Here is a 23,722-nt window from a genome sequence, read left to right as displayed (position 1 = left end):
GTAGAAAAATAAGTGATTGGCCGTCTTAATTGACCTAATACATTATTTGATTTGGGTCACCATACATGGGACTATGAATGCAGCCCTGAAAGCAGATGCAACATTCCAAGTTTTTCTTTGCCGGAGACTATAATTTGTGACGCAGTCTGAGGCCACAAGTAGCAATTTCAGAATCATTTTTGAGTCCCTATCATCAGGGGCGGATCCAGGAATTTTTGATAGAGGGGGCGCCTTTTGGTCAACGACGAAAAAATGGTGTTAAGAAGGTTACCCCCTCGAAAACTCAACAGTTTTGGCCCATTGTTTGCTGCTCATGGCCGAATTTGTTCATTTTTTAAAAATTTCTTTCATTTTTTGTATTTTAAGTTGGGCTGGCGGCCTTTGCTAGGCAAAAAATAGAGGGGGCACGCGCCGGCTGCGCCCCCCCCCCTAAATCCGCCCCTGATCATCATCAGCATGTTCAGTAACCAATCATAATGTTGCGGAAATCCTCACAATGCTAGTGTACTTTGTTGCAATGTGTATAAGTTGATATATATATATAATAATGGCAATTCTCTGAAGTATTTTATTGTTTTTTCCCTCCCTACTTTGGCCTATAATTTTTATCACAGTTTCAAAGTTGCTACCTTTGGCCTGACTAAATCAGACTGTGTCACATAATAGTAATGAGAAATCATCATACAATCACCATTGTTTTACATTTCAATAATATAAAAAAGTTGTACACATTTTATCTTTGCAAACATTGAGTTGGGTTTAATAAACATAATAAAGATAAAGATAAAAGAGTGCATCCAAGACAATACTGCGTATAGAATCTTTCCATCATGCGTAGCAAGGCATTTATGTCTTTCCAATCTACTTTTACTCCAGTACAAGTCTACAAAGTACAAACATGCCATAAGGTTACATGTGCCTTAAACAATATGCCATATTTCACCAAATGCCTCAAGTGAATGTCATCTCAGTGACATATTGACAACTTCAGGGTGAACTCAATGAAGTGAAAATGTACACTTAGTTTCAGGCAGAGGTAATGTAAAGGGCTATTCCATTTGAAGTATTGGAATCCATACACCAACTATGGAAGACATGACCTTAATCTCCCAAACAGGGAGTGTAGATATCAAATGGATTCATCCATTCAGGTAACCCATTTGAAATGCATACTCCCTATGTGGAAGATGAAGATCATGTCTTCTATAGGGGTGTATGGATTTCATCTGGAATAGTCCAATGCCACTAAACAAATTATTGCTATATGATTAAAACTTCACAAGAATGTGAATGTATACAAATTTAATACCACTGAAATATTCTGTTATACAGTAATTTAAAATATCCTGGCTGTATGAATAAGAATAACATGATACTACAGAAAATGCCATCTTATATGAACAGCGATCGAATTCGACGGTATCGCATCGCAAAATGCGATGCAATTTCCATCAACTGCTATATGCACTTTTCCAAAATGCATAGCTAAAAGTGCTATACTGCTATGCAAACATGTGTTTTGCATAGCACAAACTGCGATGCAAAAAAATTGACTGAATTCGAACCCTGTATATGAACCACAATAACAACATTCATTTTTGCATTTTATCTTTTTTTCTTTTGATCATTAAAATGCCACATGGGAAGATGAAATAATTCAAGAAAGTAGTGGCTTCCAAAGAAATGTTTATATCAATAGAAATGCAGTTCTGCTTTGCTTTAAAAACACTAAACATTATGTCACGGTTTCCTCTTGAAGGTGGACTGTATTTTGTACAGAGTAAATCAGCTTTATCATCATTTTTATGATGAGATGACAAATCTTTTATAGCTGGGAGTCAGATTATGTATCAACCCCATACATCAGAGGCAAATACAAAAATTGAATAAGTTATTGTGCTCTTCTGAAGTCATGACTTATTTTATAAAACAGTCATCAAATCTCAACTTATCTTCATTCTTAGGAGTCACAAACCCCAATAAAAGGGCAAATCATATAGATTCTAAAATATGATCCATGGGCAAATGTAAAATTGAATAAGTTATTGTGCTCTAAAGTCGTGACTTATTTACGAGGCAGTAGTCATAACACATCAACTGATCTACTTTCTCTGAGTCACAAAGCCTTATATTCAGGCACATGCATGCAACATTGAATAAGTCATTGTTCTCTAATCTAAAGTAATTATGACTTAAAGGTACATGATTTTAGCATCCTCATTTTAGGGTGTGGTTCAACAGATATTCACTAAAAAGCTTATTTCCAAAATTTTAGTTGATTCGGATGTTGAATTTTGCAAGTTATACATAAATGAATGTATTATAGTGCCCCATAGGCCACTGTGTTATAATTTCAGAAAAAAACACATTGTTGCCTTTGTCAAACGACCAAATCTGCAAGAACGTTTATGCACACAAACATTTTGTAGTCCAAAGTTTCTCATAAAGTACAAAAATCTCAACAGTTTTTTAAGTAAGTGAGGGTGGGATGAGGCTGTGGATCACAAAATGCCCCTTTAATATTTCACTATGTAGTGGTCATCACAGCTTGACTGATCTTCTTTCTTGGAATCACAGAGCCCAATATTCAGCAATATTAAGATGGGTAGGAAGGTTAGTCCTATACAGATATATGTGGCAGCGACAGCAGCAGAAAATGATGGCTTTACATGCAAACCATCTGGCAATACATCACAGCTGGATGGATAGGTGGGGGGTTGCTACCTTACATGCCATATCGTCTAAATTTAGTGAATGCATAACATACACAAATGAAGAAAGGAGAGAGAGAAAACAAAAAGAACAAATGATAATAGTTAAGGGTGCAAAAGTGATTTGATGGAAGATTATGGTCTTAAATATAACTTATATATGGTTGGTGTATATGTGATGTGATCAAGCAGTACAAGTGCTTTGTCGGAAAAATTGGTTTTGAAATTCCAAACGATGTGTACTGTACCGTAAGTCTTGTTTTTCTCGACCACATTACACATGAAGTGTGTTAGTTTTGCTTTTGTACTCTAGATGAAGTAGCAAATAAAACATGCAGCAATTTTGGCGATTGATATTTTTGAAATAAACTGCAGAAACTTGAAAATAGATCAAAGCCTGTAGTGTCCATGCTTACTTTTAATCCATTGAGTGATTTTAAACCCAGTGTTGAAATGAAAACAAGCGTCAAAAAAAATTTAAACAAACAAAATAACATAATATTAGAAGATTTATTATGGTATATAATGTAATTGTGTCTATATCATGCATATTATATAATCCAATGAACCTTTGTAACCCCAGGGCCAAATTAAAACTTTTGCTTTCAATTTGATCAACATTATAGTAGAGTGGCCACATCGATCTGCTCTAGTTAAGATTTTTGTGCAACACTTTTAGACAAAGGTGCCAGTCAGGTTAGAATTAACCATTAGGGTCTCATCTTTCTGTTTAACCTGGATGGCATTTCTGAAGAGTGACGTGAGCTGAGATATTTAGGTTGAAAAAGGCAGTTTTGTGATTTTTTTACCAAAATATATCATAAAACAGCTGTAACTTTGAAAGTAAGTGGCCTCTCTACTTTTAGCCGTGCAGTGGCATAGCCAGGATTTTCCCAGAATTTTTGCTGCGAGCAGGGAAAAATTTTATGAAAAATGTCAAAATTACAGCGGCCATCATCACAAAGGGGGGGGGGGGGTAAGATTTTCCACAATGGAATGTGGAATCTGCCCCCTGGCTGTTTGCACATACTTTGCATGAAAGTATTATATAAATTGACACCACTCTCTAGAATACAAACTTCAGAATTATATTCACTGTTTTATATGCTATTGGCCTACTCGTGTGTTATGTCATGGCTAATTGTTTTATCATGCAGTTAGTAAGCAGGGAAATGCAAATATATTTAGGAGTTGTATAAACATTTGTTCAATTTGGCATTTTCTAGGTTGGTTTTGTACTAATTGTTCATAGCAAAAATAAGTATGAAAATGTTGATGACCTTGTTAAATGTACTACAAAATAAATCGTAAATAAACTAAAATGTGTTTTTTTTTCACTTTTCATATTACGAATGCATGACTTTATTTTAACAAAAGTGTAAATTGTAAAACATGTTGGCTATTCCAGTTGAAATCCATACACCCCCTATGGAAGACATGACCTTAATCTTAATCACAGGGAGTATGAATTTCAAATGGGGTTACCAGAATTGTTGACTTCATTTGAAATCTACACTCCCTGTGTGGAAGACTAAGATTATTGTCTTCCATAGGGGGTATATGAATTGTAACTGGAATAGCCCATTTGTTGAAGCTATACCAAAGATATTATACCAAAGAGAACCGACTCAGAACTGCCCCTTACATAACGCTATGGTAAATACACCTATCTTGGTTTGTCGTGCATGGAGACCAAAACGTTTATCGGCAAGAGCCCAATATCGAACAATACCTTGCATTTTTTGAACTTGAGCATTTCAGCTTTAGGTTTGCATCTGTAGTGATTAGAGCTATCGACACGTTTTACAGTCAGAATGCAAACAACCATGCCCTTTAAAACATGCAAGCACACACTTTTTTGCCCTCCACTGTGAGTGACACGTAAACATGATGGAGTCTGTTCTCTCTGGGTGTAATGTCTTTGAACTAAACATCTCAAAAAAAGTAACTAACCCCCCTTAAATAACGACCATTAATTAAAAAGGGGCTATTGTATTGCAAATCTGTTAAATGCGTTGGAAGCAGAATTCATTTCTGGGCATTTTGACACCTCATTTGATACGATAGCCCAGAAAACAATAAAATATGAGGTCCAGATTTAAAAGTTGCACTTACACACAAATTTTTACAATACAAAAAACACTCACATATCATTACACAGATTTCCTTCCATTACACTGAATGCAAAATCAATAGAATTTACTGCAACTTTCAGATCTTGGGCTACATTGATTTAAATGTACGCTGTGACGTCAATATTTAGTCAATTGCTACAAATGAGGTGTCAAAATGTGCAGAAATAAATGCCGCTTCCAACACATTTTACAGATTTGTAATACAATCACCCGTTTTTAAATAATGGTCATTATTTAAGGGGGGTCAGTTACTTTTTTTGAGATGTTTATATACTGATATATACTTTGATCAGCTCGTAATTGGCGGGAATTATTAGGCTTTTACCACTACGCCGAAAAGTAGATCAGACCCACGTAAAGAAGGATATTATTGATCTGCCTAGTCTACATTTTGCATGTTAAAGAAAGTAGACAAAGTATATGACTTCAAATATTAATTTGTAATACTTCTGGCGAGATTTCACAAGATAATTCTCCAAATAAAATATATGCATATTAATCTGCGATGTTATAAGGCCCGTAGATTACGAGCGGATCAAACTATAGCACCACTGAGAAAGCCATTATTTTCATGATTAGAATTCGCCCACAATTCCATCATCTTCCAACTTGCAATTTCCACAAAATTAAAACTCTGCACTACACTAATTTATTCTGTGTACAATACATATACAATGTGTTTCCATGCAAAATTATTTTTCTTCTCAAAAATGAACTACTGACAAAAATAATGGCTTACGCAAGTACAAAATAATTTATTTATCATCAGATTTATCATCAGACTCAGGTACCTTGTCTTTTTTCTTTTTACTTCCTTTCTTCTTTTTCTTTTCTTTTTCATTTGTTTCTTTGGTTAAACCTGTATAAAGAGAATATCAGAAATAAACAATAAATTGTAAGACATAGAAAAAATGCAACAGGACGAGTCACAGGCTACTTGGGGTTGAGGGGTTGAGAGCCACTCAGGAATCAAGGGTGAAAATAAGTGGGCTACGGGCCTTACCCAGGCTACTTGGGGTTGAGGGGTTGATGGCCACTCAGGAATCAAGGGTGAAAATAAGTGGGCTATGGGCCTTGCCCAGGCTACTTGGGGTTGAGGGGTTGATGGCCACTCAGGAATCAAGGGTGAAAATAAGTGGGCTATGGGCCTTACCCAGGCTACTTGGGGTTGAGGGGTTGATGGCCACTCAGGAATCAAGGGTGAAAATAAGTGGGCTATGGGCCTTGCCCAGGCTACTTGGGGTTGAGGGGTTGATGGCCACTCAGGAAGCAAGGGTGAAAATAAGTGGGCTATGGGCCCTGCCCAGGCTACTTGGGGTTGAGGGGTTGATGGCCACTCAGGAATCAAGGGTGAAAATAAGTGGGCTACGGGCCCTGCCCAGGCTACTTGGGGTTGAGGGTTGATGGCCACCAGGAATCAAGGGTGAAAATAAGTGGGCTACGGGCCTTACCCAGGCTACTTGGGGTTGAGGGGTTGATGGCCACTCAGGAAGCAAGGGTGAAAATAAGTGGGCTATGGGCCCTGCCCAGGCTACTTGGGGTTGAGGGGTTGATGGCCACTCAGGAATCAAGGGTGAAAATAAGTGGGCTACGGGCCCTGCCCAGGCTACTTGGGGTTGAGGGGTTGATGGCCACTCAGGAATCAAGGGTGAAAATAAGTGGGCTACGGGCCTTGCTTGAGGCCCAATAGTTGCCTACTATATCCCATTGGGATTAAAAATCACAACACCAGGCTACACTTTTTGTCCTGAACCATAGCCCGTCACCATACAGTCTATACATATTAATAATATCCTCAGAAATGCAAAATGGTGAACCAAAATGGGTTTTGCTGAAATATGTGAGGTCCACAGAATTAGAGAAGGAGAACCGGGACTCCCTATATCGTCACATACAATCGTGCCGTCAGCTATGGGGAGAAAATTGGGGGTATTCGTGTGCTTGCTGACGGTGTGCGGAGACGAACGAAAACAATTCTGCGTCTCATCTGAAGCGATTTGGTACTCGCGTGCAGGTCACATCAAGTGCATCTCTCAAATGCGCCCATCATCCATGTCGCGCTTGCATGACAACGAAATGCCTCGAGCGCATTCCGAGGGAAACCGAATGCCCCCAATTTTTACTCCAAGCCTGTATCAAGATGGCGGTCGAGTCCTGGTTCTCTGCTTCTAATTCTGTGGTGAGGTCAGAATTTGAGCTATTATTGTTGAAAGTTGACTATTAAATTTTATATCACTCATACATAAATTCTAGACAGTTCATTGGTTGATTACCATTTATCATTTTTACTATCACCCTCTCCGTGTGATAGTCTTTACCATCATGTGCTCTGCCGAGTGCGCCTGCGCCAAGCCGTCAGGCGCTGACTCTTGACTCGCCGATTTATTTATGGGTGGACCCCAAAATGTGAAGTATATCACGGCAAACATGGTGTTATGATAAAAAAAAAATGTATTTCCTACCTTGAATAGTATTTTAGTAATAGAATTTATGCATGAGTGATATAAAACAAATATTAACTGTCTTAAATTCGTGTAATGGTCGAAAGATAATAACTCGGTGAAAGATGTATTGTTCCATTCCACTCGCCGTTCCTGCTCGTGTACTGTTACAATCCATCTTTCACCTCGTGATTATTATTTCGACCATCACACTCATAGACAGTTAATATTTGTATAATATACCATTAGACCATTTTGGCTTCAATTCTGACTGTTACTAACACAAAAGTGAGTCCTGTTTAGACTAAAGTGAGTCCTGGTCCCGACTAAATTCATGTGAACCAGGACTTACTATTTTTTCCAAAACTGTGTCCTGATAGAAACACTTATTTTTTTTCACCCTTGTTCAGAATAGCCTAAATGGGTAGATTCTGAAAAATACGGCCCAGATTTTTCAAACTCAAAAGCTATCTTATTGGACATGGGATTATACTTTATTTCACCTTGACTTTGGAAGGAACTTGGGTGCATATTTCACTGGAGAAAGGTTCAAATCATGCGGGCTAACATAATTTGCCGATTTTTCATTTGAGAATCTAAGTTAAATTTGACATAGTTTTGACATACTTCAATTTTTTGACACATATTTGATATAATCAAATATATGTCAAAATCTATTTGATATAGTTTTGATATATCAAATTTGTATCAAAATGCCATTTAACATATTTTTGATATACTTTTGATATATATTTAACATAAAAATTTCTGCGTGGGCACACATGCACGGAAGTTTGTTGACATGCTTGAGGCGCAACCGCATAAAATTACTGGCATCACTACTAAACTCTACAAAGTGTAGTATAAAGTAAATTAATAAAATACCCTAATACCTGAATGACACTGATACCCATTAACTTATCTTTTCAGGCTTATAAATTGCCAAAAGTTCAATGAAAAGTTCTGACATCAATACATGCCAAGCAGTGTAACAAACAAACATTTGACATGATTATACATGCACTACTTTAACAAACTCAATTTTCCTAATAAAGAATGTTTTTAACTTTTTTTTAAAAAAAAAAAATGCAAAAAGTATACCATATTCTTGCAAGTTTCATAATAAATTTATTGGTCTTTCATGCATTCAAAACTAATCTGCATGCAAAAATTAACTGTTCCAAGTGTATGACCAAATACCTTACCTTCTTTTTCTTCCATTTATCATTTTTCCGCATTCTTTTGTTTCCTTCTTTTGCTTTAATCTTTTATACCTTACTGATTTTAATCATCTTCTTTCCAAATATATTTCTTTCATTCATAGTTTTCATACTTCCTTTTCACTTTCATCATTCATTATCTAATTTTTGTCCCTTCCTTTTATTTTCCTCTTTTAAATTGGCAGTATTGTTTAAGGGATCTGGAATGAGCGTTTTGAGCGTTTTGACAGTATTTTTTGTGGGATATGAGAGCACATCAGACATATCGAATTGCATTCTGAATCTGAAGAATGTCTTTCTGATATCAAATAATTTTCATTTTTGAAATTCACGATATAATACAAATTTTATGACAAATTATTAAAATTTGATATTTTTCACATTTTTGATATATAACAGTCTTGAAGTAAATTTGGAATGGAATTTTTTCCCAAAAAGACCTAATTTGTTTTGGTGTTTTGGGAAAAAAATCCATATCTTCAACACGAAAGGTCAAACTTTTCAATTGATGGTCGGCTTTTCATCCCACCTACATACACTTTAAGTATAAATCATCAGATTTATAAAGTTTACTTCGAGTACTGTTAAATATCAAAAATATCAAATTTTTAATCATTTGCCATAAAATGTGTATTACATTGCGTAATTTCAAAAAAATCAAAATTATTTGATATCAGAAGGACATTCTTCAGTATTAAGAATGCAATTCGATATGTCTGATGTGCTCTAATGTCCCACAATAAATACTGTCCAAACGCTCATACCCCATCCCTTAAAGTAAATTGAAATCTCATCATATTTCCAAAAGTTTTCTTATAATAAAAAAAGCGCAGTGATTTACCAAACTGCCAAGGTGCACTTAACATACAGTGCGGGTCCATGCAGGTAGACATGCACAGAATGCATGCATTGGGTGCTATGTTTACCGTAATTAATAAGAGTAATGGCGTTGTATGGGTTCAGGATCTACAGGATCTATAGGAACAACATAACCTACACAGAGAAAAACACATCAACAATCATCACTACACTAGGTTTTACCGATCGATACATATATAAAATGGTGGACCATAACATCTGTATATTGGACAGACGTGTAATTGAAGTTGAAATAGACATATCTGTTATCCAGTTCAGGCGGTCATGTGCTCGCTGTTATAGGCATTTCCATCAGCTTATCATCAATCAATTGAGCAAGCAAGTAATCAATCAATCAATCAATCAATCAATCAATCAAAGTATCAATCAATTAATTTAATCAGAATTCAATCAATCCATCCATCCATCAATCAATCAATCAATCAATCAATCAATCAATCAATCAATCAATCAATCAATCAATCAATCAATCAATCAATCAATCAATCAATCAATTAATTTAATCAGAAGTCTCAAAGAAAAATTTTGAAGCTGAACTGGTCTACTAACTTGAGTTCAAAAGTCTGACATGGTTTTTATGTAACAAGTTAGTGCAATGGGCTATTCCACTTAAAATCCACACTACCCCTGTGGAAGATTGTGGAAATATCTGCCTTTGGGGGAGTATGAATTTCAAATGGAATAAGCACATAATGCAGCTCCATTTGAATTTCATACACCCTCTGAAAAATATTCAACCTGAATCTTCCTCTGAGGGAGAGTGAGTTTCAAATGGAGCTGCTAATGTGTTAATTCCATTTGAAATTCATACTCCCCCTGCAGAAAATATTTCCAAAATCTTCCACAGGGGGAGTATGGATTTTAAATGGAATAGCCCAATCTTACATACTGTAAAACAGGTCATGTCCAGTTCAGTCCTCAAGTCAGACATTCACATCATGAAGATATTGGTGATCAGTGACATTAATCACACAGGCAAAAGGGACACAATTATTTAAAGCATTGGCCAGCACTAGGTGAACGAAATCAATGCAGTACATGAATGTGGGATGTAAATTTGGTGCAATTGGGCTATTCCATTAATCCACACTACCCCTGTGGGAGTCTTTGCTAAAGTCTTCCACAGAGGGAGTATAAGTTTTGAATAGAATAGACAATTAGGTATCTTCCATTTGAAATACTCACTCCAATTGTGGAAGATACGGATAAAGCCATAATACAGGGGGACCAGTTACATTTGAAAAACATACCCCCCTGTGGAAGATATTTCCAAAATCTTTTACAGGGGTGGTGTGAATTTCAAGTGGAATAGCCCATTAATGTTCAACATTCCATGTCTGTTCACCTGCACTCATAGTCTATAGTTTTCAGCAATGTTCTTCAGCGGTCTGCCAATTTGGCGCTGTTTATGGCGTAAACACAGAAGTGCATGGAGTTCCGATTGGAACTCATCATCACATCAGCACCTCATTCCATAGTCAAGCTGCATAGCATCGCATGACCTAGTTATTTTTACGGGATAATCAGATAGGGCAGTCGGAATTTGCTGAATACTATAGTGCAGTCTATTGTTGTGGTTCTCTCACAGTGATGAAACCCAAATAATTATACTGATGGTAGAGGACAACCAGTCCTTGGCAATTCATGCACAACACTTCACAGATTATACATATATAGGGACAGGTTATAGCAACATGATATTGATATATCACCAAAGTTAGCCTTGTGTTATACTGGTTGACTGCTCGCTGGGCTTAAAGGAAGTGTCCGGCAATCACAACATTATGTCTTATATGTTAGAAAAATAATTATCAAGCACGAATCACATAGTTTTATTTAAAACAAACTCATATTAACCATAAAAATGAATAAAAACAGCAATCTCTAAACACGCAATATTCGAAATTCCTGCGCCGAAATTTTCTAGAGCAATGACGTCATGGTTAGTTGTGCTCATTTGTCGTCAGGCTTCATTGAATTATTAGGACGTCATTGCTCTAGACAATTTCGGCACGGGAATTTTGAATATCGCGTGTTGAGAGATGGCTGTTTTTATTTGTTTATATGGTTAATATGAGTTTGTTTTAAATAAAACCATGTGATTCGTGCTTGATAATTATTTTTGTAACATAATGTTGTGATTGCCGGACACTTCCTTTAACTGTCCTTTGCAAGATACACTCATAACTTACCACTCTCTGCCATCATCTGCCGGATATTCTCATCCTCTTCTTCCTCTCGTATCCTATCAGCCTCTAGCCTATCCACTACCAAGCTTCGTCTCGTCACCACATCGACCAACATCTCAAGAAGCTTCTCCTCTCTCTCTGCGTCTGCGTCGATTCTCTCATGCTCTTGTTTGTTCATTAGGATACGCAGCTCGTATTCAATGTCTGCGTGTTCCACTTCGAGCTCTTGCATTTGGAGCCTATGAAAAAGAATTCAGTTTTTATTAGGGGCCTACAGGTTAATGACTGGGAATAATATTGTTGCAGTTCAGATGACAAGTATCAATGCACCCAACCCTAATCAAGGAGAGTACATGCATAGATGAACTCCTGGATGGGGCAGCATTAATTAGCATGAGGCCGAATTGATATGTAAATAGCGTATTGTTATTTAAATTTGTGCCCAGACGTATTGAGGGCGACAGTCATGTTATCCAGACGGAGCAGGGACGGAGAATGGCTGCATATGCCGGACATGTCAATTTGCTGAGTGGAGGCTGATAATCACCTTTCTGTATAGGTAATAAGCTAGTATATTTCGTGTACCAGTTGGTTATAACAAAAAATGAGTATCATATTAAATATATTAAATGTATAAACTTTGAAATTTACATGAATTTGAAGAGCAGAGCTTCAAAATCTAGCTAAGTCAGGTGATGTGAAATTCTGCTGCGTGACCTCCTCTGCGTGGTAGAATTATATTCATAAAACATTGAATTTAACAGATATCATGGGCAGCCAACCACGATTTATCAGCATTTAAAATATATGTTAATTAACAAAGATAAATAATAAAGCGTACAAATGGCAATTAACTAGTAAACAAGCCTGAAATCTTAAAATGTTGCCACGTGATTTCCCGAACACATGATATATCAACATGTGACCACTATTCAGATTTACCGTAAATATTTGGAGTATTGATGCACGGCTTGCACATACATGTGCATTTCTTTACCTCCGTATAAAATCAATAATTCATGCTGGGAGCCAAGTAACATTCTGTCTGCTTAGTGCAGAGTGGTATTTTATTTTACTTGAGAGCATAATAGAAATACATAAGATTTAATAAGCCGCCATGATGGAAGGTCAGGTCGGGTATCAAAGGTTATTATAACTTAAATACTACTTGTATTTCACACCTTGCTTCTGTCACATATTTCCTTCATATTATTGACAGCAAGTCCTAATTTTGACTTTGCAATTGCAACATGTCATTTCATATCAAATTAGTAGACTTTCTTTGAAAAAACATATCACTGGTGCCTGATGGGAATACCCGTCCGCCATTTCATTAAACTGGATCGTTTTTGCCTGGTTTGTGCCCAGATGTATTGAGGGGCGCTATACTCTCATTGAACAGGCAAAGTTCGCAAAACTAACAACGTTGTTATTTGCCAATATCAATTAACATGATCCAAAGGGTCGACCATGAATTATTCATAACGGATCGATAACTGGCCTCACTTTCTAGCTAGTAAACCAGCGGAAATTTTCATAGGTTTTGCGTTGCTAATAGAACAACCGTGAATTTAGTGTCACCCCCTTGGTACATGACAAATATCAATGCACCCAACCCTAATCAAGGAGAGTATGAAAACAGAGTCCTGACTCATTGTATATGCATAGCAGTCATAGATTAAAAATCTGCAGATAGCACACCAACAGGTGAATTCCCCCTGCTTTGAATGCTGTGAGAATTCTCCAATATTCATGAGGGCAGATTGTTTGTGTCTGAGAGGTTAGTGTCGTAACAAGTCCTGAACATGTTGTGCAAACATGATCAAGTGTTGAGTGCCTATGCGTTTACGGAAAAGATGTGAAATATATGCTGTACAGGCGTGGCAGTTTCGTCATGTCATGCTTCATGGAATGATTGGCCCTCATTAATGAAATTGAGAGAAAAATTATGTTCTATGAAAATATCCGGGGAAAACATGTGTTCTGGTGCAAACCTGTGATCAAATCATTAAGAAGACCCTATTCCTGGACTATTTAAGTCAAATTATCTCCTCACAGTACAATTTTGGGTAAAAATTTTGAGGCTTTTAAGAGATACAAATTTGGTCAATAATAATTGGATTCAGTTCTGTAATGTGGATTCAGTTCTGGTAGATTATAAAACATAGATCCCATTTGACAGGTTATATCTCAAAACTTTTTTGTTTCATCTTTTATGACTACCTAGATCTTAGTCATTCCATTCAGCCCATCTTTGTACATTTAAAACAAACAGTTGCTTTATAGCTGAGAAACTTGCACTTGAATATCATTTTACACAGTAAAGTACAGGGGAATGTATTATAGTTTGATCAGCTGGCAATAGGCAGGAAATATTAGGCTTTTACCACTATGTCGAAAAGTAGACCCATGTAAGAGTGCGATTAGTTGACCTGCCTGGTCCATATTTTGTGTGTTAAACAGTGGCGTGCGCAGCACATTGAAAGTGGGGGCAGGTTGTTCAGTTCCCCCGAATGGAGTCTGATTAGGAGTGTAAGGCACGGGCGAAATCAGTCATTTCGAATGACCAACAAAAGTGGGGGGCCTGTGCCCCCTGCCTCAACCCTTTGCGCACGCCACTGGTGTTAAAGAAAGTAGAATGTAGACAAAGTATAAGACTTGAAATAACAATTTGTGATGCTTGTGGCGAGATGTCACAAGAAAATTCTCAAAAGAAAATATTTTGATATTAATCCGCAAAGGCCCACCGATTACGAGCTGATCAAAGTATAGTGGTGTGGATCCTAGTAATATAGGATACCACAAGTGGTTTATAATTTATTTTTTGAAACAAATGTGCCATGAGTCTCCATTATTATGCATCTGTTGTCACAACACAAAACACTTCAGCATAATCTTAAACAAACAAAATCAATTCCGCAATGGAATTTTTCCCAATGTTGTTGATAAGAAACTTGTTATTGTTGATGTATAATCACATCATGTATGACTAAACTTCAGCCACGATTTTGTACCAAGTTGGATCAAGATTGTGTACAAGACTTGAGGGTTTACAGGAACAAGACTCATCTAATGGGCTGTTCCATTTAAAATCAACACACCCCCTGTGGAAGATTTCATTGCCATCTCATTTCTAGTTGCAACCTTATGTTTAATCCAGCAGAATTTTTTGGCTAAATTTATATGAAATTCCAGTGGATAATTGTGTGAAAAATGATAAAATCTGGTTGAAATTTGCACAATTTGACCTAAAATTAGACTTGTTTTGAATTCCAAAATCTTCCATACCTTTTCCACTAAACCGTTTACTTTGGTTGGAATTCTTCCACAGTGGGGGTAAGGTTTTCAAAAGGAACAGCCCACTGATGATTGGATGCTATGACAACAAGATGCAGTCAAGTGAAACTTTGAAGAAACAAAATTAATTTGCTGATGAATTTTAACTGGTGTTGTTGATAAGAAAACGTGTTATTCTATGACTCATTACATTTGAAGCCAGCAAAATGTGAAGAGTTCCGATGCAAATGTGATACACATCATTGCTGCCTTGAGTTACTTTCATCTTTATAGTTACTGTTAACCCTATGAGAACTACCTGCCGATTGGCCAAAATGAATATTGTGTCCAATTTTGAACCAATCAAGGAGGGTATTAATAAGATTATCTGCAAATGCAAGTTTGACCATAAATAGTTAAAAGCCTAGCCATCATTGGCAATTGAAATGAGCATTTCAAGTTATCAACCAATCAGAAATGCTGTCCATCAGAGATGACCAGTAGTGTCCAGGGGGTTCATTTAGATTTTAGTGTACATGTTACTGTTTTGAATTCACCATTACAGCAAATCACATGGGTCTTTGCATTTGGATCCTAATGTCATCATTTGACGTCACAATGTGCGCATCGTTAACGAACATTGATACTGTCCATTTGAAAGTTGTGAGGTGTGCTGTGACTATGTGCACATTGGCATGATGACATCAAGGGTCCAAACCACAGACTACTATAGACTATTCGCAAACAGGTCAAGTCCCACCATCACCCGTTAATGAGGGCCGATCATTCCATGTAGTGCGTCAGACGAAACTGTTACGTACACACCGCATATTTTTACGAAATGCACTATCGTGTAAAGGCAGGCAATGCTGGCATGATTGTTAGACATGCACACTCAAACGATCGGCTCTCATGAATATGGGAGAATACACTGCATACAAAGCACAGGGACTTTGACTGTTTGTGAATAGTTTGTAGTAGTCTTCAATCTGCATCCAAACACAATATGGGATCTACCAAAAAGGTGCATTGACACAAATACCCTGCCTAAATTTTACCTAGGGCAGCCATTACATATATCATATTTTGCATCTAAACTCTTCATGTGATGAGGCCATACAAGGTTAAAAGCTTAAGGGCTCCTTGTATCAAGACTCATGCATCTAGATTGAATCATCCTCATACCAGGGACCTGTTGATAAACATTAGATGCAAGACTTCAAATATAACCACAGGCCACATTTTTTGCACTCATTTACCCTTGGTAATTGGAACCGAGGGAACTTTTTTACAGCCAGGAGCAAAATTCAACAGTCAAAGTACGAAACATTGAGGCAAATTGTTCCTAGGTATGGGAAGCATTGAATTTTTCTACTTGAACAGATTTCAGGATCTCCAAACATGATGACCTGTCAGGACCAGAGAGATTAACCCCAAAGAGACCCTACTCAGAATTGCCCTGTCTGTAATAATGCTATGAGAAATCCGCCATCTTGGTTTGTGGGCTCTTCCATTTCAGATCCACACTACCCCTGTGGAAGATTTTGGAAATATCTTCCCCAAGGGGAGTATGAATTTCAAATGGAATTAGAACATTAGGCTACTCCATTTGAATTTCATACACCCTCTGAGAAAGATTCAACCTTGCTCTTCCACAGATGGAGGGTGAGTTATAAATGGAGCTGCTAATAAATTCATTCCATCTGAAATACTCCCCCTGCGGAAGATATTTCAAAAAAATTCCACAGGGGTAGTGTGGATTTTAAATGGAATAGCCCAATGGAGACCGAAATAGTGCACCGGCATTATTGGCAAAAGCCCAAAATCGAACGATAATTTGTGTCTTTGGGCTTGAGCTTTAATAAGGATTGCTCATGTAGCTCTTAGCGTGCGCTAACGCAAACAGCTTTCCTTTCAAAAGTTATGAATAATTGAAAATCACATTACCTAATTACATCAAATGTATATATTTTACAATTTTTTCCTTATATTTTCATAAAACTTAGCCTTGTACCTGGCAGAATAGATTGCAAATTTCATTCAATGCATTATTATAAATTTGACCCAGTTTGACCTTGTTCCACGCATGAATATATCAAAATGGCACCGAGCTATTCCAGTTGGAATCCTTACACCCCCTACAGAAGACACAACCTAACGCAACATAATCTCCCATACTGGGATGCAGATTTCGAATGAAGTCACCTGTTCAGGTAAACCCATTTGAAATTCACACTCTCTGTGTAGAAGATTTAAGGTCATGTCTTCCGTAGTGGGGTGTATGAATTTCAACTGGAATCACCTATTTGCCGCAAAGGTCATGTCTTCCATAGGGGGTGTATGAATTTCAACAGGAATAGCCCATTTACCGTATTCACTGGCATATTGGGTCACACTTAATTCTTCAATACATACACAATAAATCATCTTCACTTACTGTGCAATATATTCTCCTTCTTTGCGTATTAATTTGTTCCTGTCGTTTACCAGTTTGAACCACTCTAGAAGCACTTCCTCATTTTCCGACTCTGCCTCTGGTTGAGCTGTAGATGAAAACAAAAACATATAATAAATCATTCTTTCAGTAGCTTGTACAAAGTTCCTGTTTATATCAGCTATATCATGGGTTGGGACCCATTTAATTCATAGAAAGTGTGTGAATCAGAGGATGTCTTTTGGACAACTTGGTTAAGATATGAATGCTCTGCATGCTAGCCATACACTTCAACATAAAAAGTCAAAAGTTTTGAAATATTTTCTCAAATTATTAAGAGCTATCTTAAGAACCACTGAACCAATACTAGGCTTGTTTGTACTCATTTTTCATGCTGATTCCAAATATAGTCATGAACATTTACATTTCTGAAATATTTGAAATTTTAAAATAAAATTTGAAACTTGTCGTCTGTCGGCACCAGCATGGAGGGAATTAAGATAGCAAGCCACTGTATGAGTGAACATTTTTGCACTACATTAATTTTCTTGCTTTCAACAATCTTCTTGCATTTAAAAAGTGTGAAACTGTTTATTTTGTGGATGTGTAAGTCTATGAAAACTACTTAACATTTATAGCAAAATTAAAAACAAGCAAAAATATATTAAATTGTTGCACCACAAAAAATGATCGCATGAAAATTATCAATAATAACTTGGTGATTGTTGGTGTTTTCAGCCTCCCATAACTGAGCATTATATCACACCACTAAAACTCCACACCCTAAAATGGGCCAACTGGATGGGAGCATGGAAGTTTGGGGTTCAAGTCCCTCAAAGGAATGAACTACCTGGTTCCTAGAGGTAGTCATTAAGATTTTGATAGTCTGCAGATGCATAGTGTTCAAAAACAGTGTTCAAATTTTTTTGTTTTATATTGTTTTCAGCCATTGATAAATTGCTCATATCTCAGTAACCAGATGTCCAATTTTGATGGGGTTTGCATTAAAATGTAGCATTCGTAAACTGCCAGAAAATGTTGTAAGAAAACTCCTATTGAAAATTGCCGACATGTGACTCATTCCCCTTGATCACGTCACATATGGTGTTAAATTCAACACCCCAAATTGCTGTAAAAGGGTGCTGTTGCAAGGGCAAATGTTTTCTAACTCGCTTACAGTAATCATTGAAAACTTTTTTGGTAGACGAACCTCTGAGCTTTTTTTTCCTTCTTACTAGGCATGAAAGTTGTTACAAATTGAACGTGACCATTGAGACTTTCAGTGGAAAAGTAAGATAATGAAGTTGACAACATCCTTCAATAAAACAAATGGTGGTCTATCCGGACTACCAAATTTGTATTTTCTGGTTGCCTGGTGAAAAAATTTTGTGGTCTAGACTACCAGCAGACTACCACTTATTTTGTCAACTAGTTGTGATGGAACTTTGATGTCTCGCTAAAATGTAACAGGACATAACAAGTCTGTAGGCCTAATCACCAACATATAGGAATGTGCTATTCTATTTAAAATCCACACTACCCCTGTGGAAGATTTTGGAAATATCTGCCACAGGGGGAGTATGAATTTCAAATGGAATGAATACATTAGGAAGCTCACTTTAAAACTCACCCACCCTCTGTGGAAGATTCAAGTTGAATCGTTCTCAGAGGGTGTATGAAATTCAGATGGAGCTGCCTAATGTGTTAATTCCATTTGAAATTTATACTCCCCTTGCAGAAGATATTTCCAAAATCTTCCACAGGGGTAGTGTGGATTTTAAATGGAATAGCCCAATGTTTTGATAAATGTACATTTTAAAACTTATTCCACGTCTAGCTAAAATGGGCTATTCCAGTTAAAATCCATACACCCCCTGTGAAAGACATGACCTAGCTATAACCTCCCACACAGGGAGTGTATAGATTTCGATTGGAGCCACCCAATTAGGTAACCCTATTTGAAATTCAGTGTATGGATTTTAACTGGAATACCCATTGTAACATAATAAATGTCTGTATGCATAATCACCAACATTCAGGAATGTTTTGATGTACATTTAAAAACTAAATTCATGTCTAGCTGAAGTGGAACAGGAAATTAAAGTCTATTCCGTGATCGCTAACATATAATACAGGAATGTTTTGATTCCGGCAGTATCAGTAAGTGCTCAAATTAAGTTCTCAACTATTACCTGCATATTTCATCTCAAAAATTACGTTATTAGCTGCAAATTTCAGCTCAAAAATTAAAGGTTTTAGCCGCATATTTCTGCTCAAAAAATACTGAAATGGCGACATTGGAGCATCATGTTACACACACATCACAGGCCTCAAGATATACACATGGTGCAGCTTTGGGCAATTCCATTTGAAATCCATACACCCCCTATAGAAGACATTACCTTAATCTCCCACACAGGGAGTATAGATTTTAAATGGAGTCACCAATTCAGATAACCCTGTTTGAAATCCACACTCCCTGTGTGGGAGGTTAAGGTCTACCATAGCTAGGGGGTGTATGGATTTCAACTGGAATAGCCTTCATACGTGGTAAGTGAGCTACTTAGATAATCTACAGAGTCCTGCTTCAGCTCACAGATAACTGTAATGTAACACTATTACTACAAGCATGATTGGGCATGGTGTATCATGTATTCCCAAGACAATTCGAGACCAGCCTTGAGACGCATTATATGACACAATCTATTCAACCAGGCAAAAAAAAAAAAGATTTAAAAAACTGAAAATTTATTTCCTATCATCAACTTTCATGCTTTCCCAAATTAATTAGCATTTGGGGCCTATATCCATGGCAACCACCGAAGACGGAGACCATCAAAAAGATGGAGTGATTATACCTGAAAGCAGACCGTAACAAAGTGAACATTATCTCTCTGGTTTGAGCAAACACGCTAGGTGCTCAAGACAGAAGGAAGTGACAGGACACCATGAAGCAAATAGCACCACTCAACGCTAGGTTGGAGTGAATGCCATAGGTCAAGGTAGGTCAAGGCCATCATTAATTAGCGACAGTTACTGTAACAAAGTGCATATTATCTCGATGGTATGTGCTGGCAAGCTAGCAAAAGACAGAAAGAAATGGCAGGACACCATGAAGCAGATGGCATCACTCAACCCCATGTTGGAGTGAATGCTAAAGGTCAAGGTAGGTCAAGGCCATCATCAATTAGTCACATTTACTGTATTTATCTCTCTGGTCTGAGGAAGCATGCTCTAGGTGCTATTAAGACAGAAGGAAGTAGCAGGACACCATGAGGCAGATGGCACCACTCAACCCCAGGTTGGAGTGAATGCCATAGGTCAAGGTAGGTCAAGGCCATCATTAATTAGCGACAGTTACCTAATTATCTCTCTGGTCTGAGCAAGCACGCTCTAGGTGCTAAAGATGGAAGGAAGTAGCAGGACACCATGTAGCAGATGGCACCACTCAGGTTGGGAGTGGATGCCATATGTCAAGGTAGGTTGGAGTGAATGCCATAGATCAAGGTAGATCAAGGTAAATCAAGACCATCATCATAAAGCAGATAGCACCACTCAAACCCCTGGTTGGGAGTGAATGCCATAGATTAAAGTAGGTAAAGGCCTCAAGGTCATCATCATTAGCGACAGTAAGCAAGTAGGCTATTGCTATATATCCAAAGCATATCATCTCTTACAATGGAAATTTCTAATATATTTTATTGTTTAAAATTGCACTCTATTTTGCCGGTATCTCAACTGCACAACTGCCGCTTTGGGCCTGGTTGGATCCAGGCTACTCCAGTTGAAATCCATACACCCCCTACGGAAGACATGGGCTTAATCTATCACACAGGGGTATAGATTTCAAATGGAGTCACCCATTCAGGTAACCCCATTTGAAATTCACACTCCCTGTGTGGAAGATTAAGGTTATGTCTTCCATAGGTGGTATATGGATTTCAACTGAAATAGCCGAATGGTGTAACTCTATAGGATTCCTAACCTCATTAATCATCATATCAGATACATAGGTGCCAGTATAATTAGAAGGATCCTTTCTAAGCAAGAGTTAAAATTATTTTAAAAATCTGTATTGTGAAGCTTGCTAATCAGATTGAGCATAAGGCCTAAGTCTCAAAATAGCTTTAACTATTTAAAAGCTTATTAAAATAAGCCTTTAAAATGTCTAAATTTTCTAATAGCAACATCTAAGATACGAAGTGCCACATATGATGCATGAAAACATATATCTACATTTTCATCAAGCATGATGCTATATTGAGCATAGCGTATCATAAAATGGATCAGTTTCAAAGTGGCAACAACAAGCCTATAAATTATACTAGACGAGCTAATCAGTAATATCTAATGCACAAGGTGCCGAGATTAATCAACAGGTTCCTGCCAAAGCGCTCATATTATGTGTATGGAAACACTCTAATTATGTCTGTGATACTAGAGCATGGCAATAGAATATCATGCACACTGTGCATGGACACTGCACTGTGGTCTTAAGACTTGTATCACGAGGTACCTTGAGGTTGTGAGTTCAAATCCCTGTGGCGCCAACGTGTTGAGCACTGAGACAAGGCTCTACACCCCTAATTCCTCTCACCACCCAGGTGTACAAATGGGTTCCGGTTTTGATGAATTCAAGTGAGTGAAAATATTGGATCCAAAACCTAATAATGATACAATTGGATGCTTTACACCCAAAAATTGGGTGAAACTAATTCCTTTTTAAAATTGTATGCCAATGGACCTTGGACCAAGTTTCATCAATTATATTGTAATTTTCAAGTGATAATATCAAAAATCAAGGCAAGTCTTCAAGTTCTGCAGTGAGGTGCCTGGAGTGGTCGGGGAGGGGGTGGCCTCAAGTTTTCTATACAACTAGAGTACCTGCAGCTGTGAGGGCACTGTAGCTGTACGTGAGAGCACCACCATCAGATAGTGATGCTGTTTGACCCCAATGACCCCATTTAACCTCTGACCCTAGATGACCTTGACTTGATCCCCTTTGACCTTTGATGACCTCAGTTTTATTTGATACATCCGTTTGAAATTTAGAAATCATTTTCAGCTATGAAGACATTGCAGTCCTCACAGGGAGTGGTGAAATCTTCCTGTTCCTGTCATATTGAGGATTCGTTATACCATGTTAAGCCCTCGTATCAAGGATTCCACCCACCAAGTCTGTGCCCGATCGGACAAAGTTTGAAATTTGACCCCCTCCGTAATGACCTTTGACCTCGGTTGACCTCAATGGTACCTTAGCCATATTCCCCGAGCAAGGATTCCACCCACCAAGTTTGAGCCTGATTGGACAAAGTTTGAAATTTAACCCCTCCATAATGACCTTTGACCTCGGTTGACAGACAGACAGACAGACACACAGAGCTCATTATTTTATTAGTATAGATAATACCAAATCACACTATTTTGGGCACATTGGGCTGTTCAAATTGAAATCAACACCCCCTGTGGAATATTTAAAGCTAAAGTATTCCATGGAGTGATTTTGGACACATTGGGTTATTCTACTTGAAATCAACACCCCCTGTGGAAGATTAAGCTAAAGTATTCCATAGACGGAGTATATAGGTAAAGCCATACAGGGGGAGTATGTGTTTCAAAATAATTAACCCTTGCCAATTCAATTTTAAAAACATACTCCCTCTGTGGAAGACTTTTCTTAATGCTTCCACAGGGGTGTGGCAGATTTCATATATGGTAGCCCATTTTAGCTATTCTGCTCTCTCCTCCTAGCCCCACGGGTTGTCGGTTTCTGGGAACATTCCTGTACTACTCCCCATTCCAGAAAAATACAATTTTTTGGGGATTAAAAATCAAGTTCTACCAAATGAAATATAGCTCAATCCTAATCATTCATTTAGTACTAACTGGTCATAATGATATGATAAAGAATGTATATGGAATATGGTAGCCATTTTAGCTATTCTGCTCTCTCCTCCTAGCCCCATGGGTTGTCGGTTTCTGGGAACATTCCTGTACTACTCCCCATTCCAGAAAAATACACATTTTTGGGGATTAAAAATATCAAGTATTCAAGTTCTGCCAAATGAAACATAGCTCAATCCTAATCATTCATGTAGTACGAACTGGTCATAATGATACGATAAAGAATGTAAGCTACTCATCAGTGGCGTAGATTTCTTTTTGACATTGGGGGATGGAGTTGGAAAAAATTGCTTGAAGTATAGTCAATCCAGCACCTTTTGGCATCAGAATAAGTTTATGGTACAATTGCGCGCGAAAAATGTTGCTATGTTGAAGCTAAACTGATGAAATATGGTGTAAAAGTAGAATAAATGCGTGCAAAGCGCATTTAAAAGTTGCACTTTCGGGCTAAAATGGGCAAATATGAGGTTAATTTGGTCAGAAACCCATTATCAGGCGTCAACTTTGGGGGATGATTGTATGGACCATCCCCT

The 23,722-nt window shown here is 37.5% G+C and overlaps 1 protein-coding gene across 1 annotated transcript in view; it reads right to left on the bottom strand.

Moving 5' to 3' along the window:
- Positions 1 to 1,575: 1,575 nt before the first annotated feature.
- Positions 1,576 to 23,722, bottom strand: part of LOC140143358 (uncharacterized) — a 130,471-nt gene continuing 108,324 nt past the window's right edge. Inside the window, exons 9-12 of the mRNA XM_072165215.1 lie at positions 17,289 to 17,394; positions 11,579 to 11,814; positions 5,638 to 5,705; positions 1,576 to 2,741 (exon numbers count right to left, since the gene is read on the bottom strand). Coding sequence (XP_072021316.1) covers positions 2,721 to 2,741; positions 5,638 to 5,705; positions 11,579 to 11,814; positions 17,289 to 17,394 — 431 coding nt within the window. The 3' untranslated portion in view covers positions 1,576 to 2,720. The remainder of the gene's footprint in view (positions 2,742 to 5,637; positions 5,706 to 11,578; positions 11,815 to 17,288; positions 17,395 to 23,722) is intronic.

Source organism: Amphiura filiformis, unplaced genomic scaffold (assembly GCF_039555335.1).
Source record: "Amphiura filiformis unplaced genomic scaffold, Afil_fr2py scaffold_21, whole genome shotgun sequence".
Classification (NCBI taxonomy): domain Eukaryota; kingdom Metazoa; phylum Echinodermata; class Ophiuroidea; order Amphilepidida; family Amphiuridae; genus Amphiura; species Amphiura filiformis.
The sequence above is the reverse complement of the archived record's forward strand: the minus strand, read 5'-3'. Positions and strand labels throughout refer to the sequence as shown.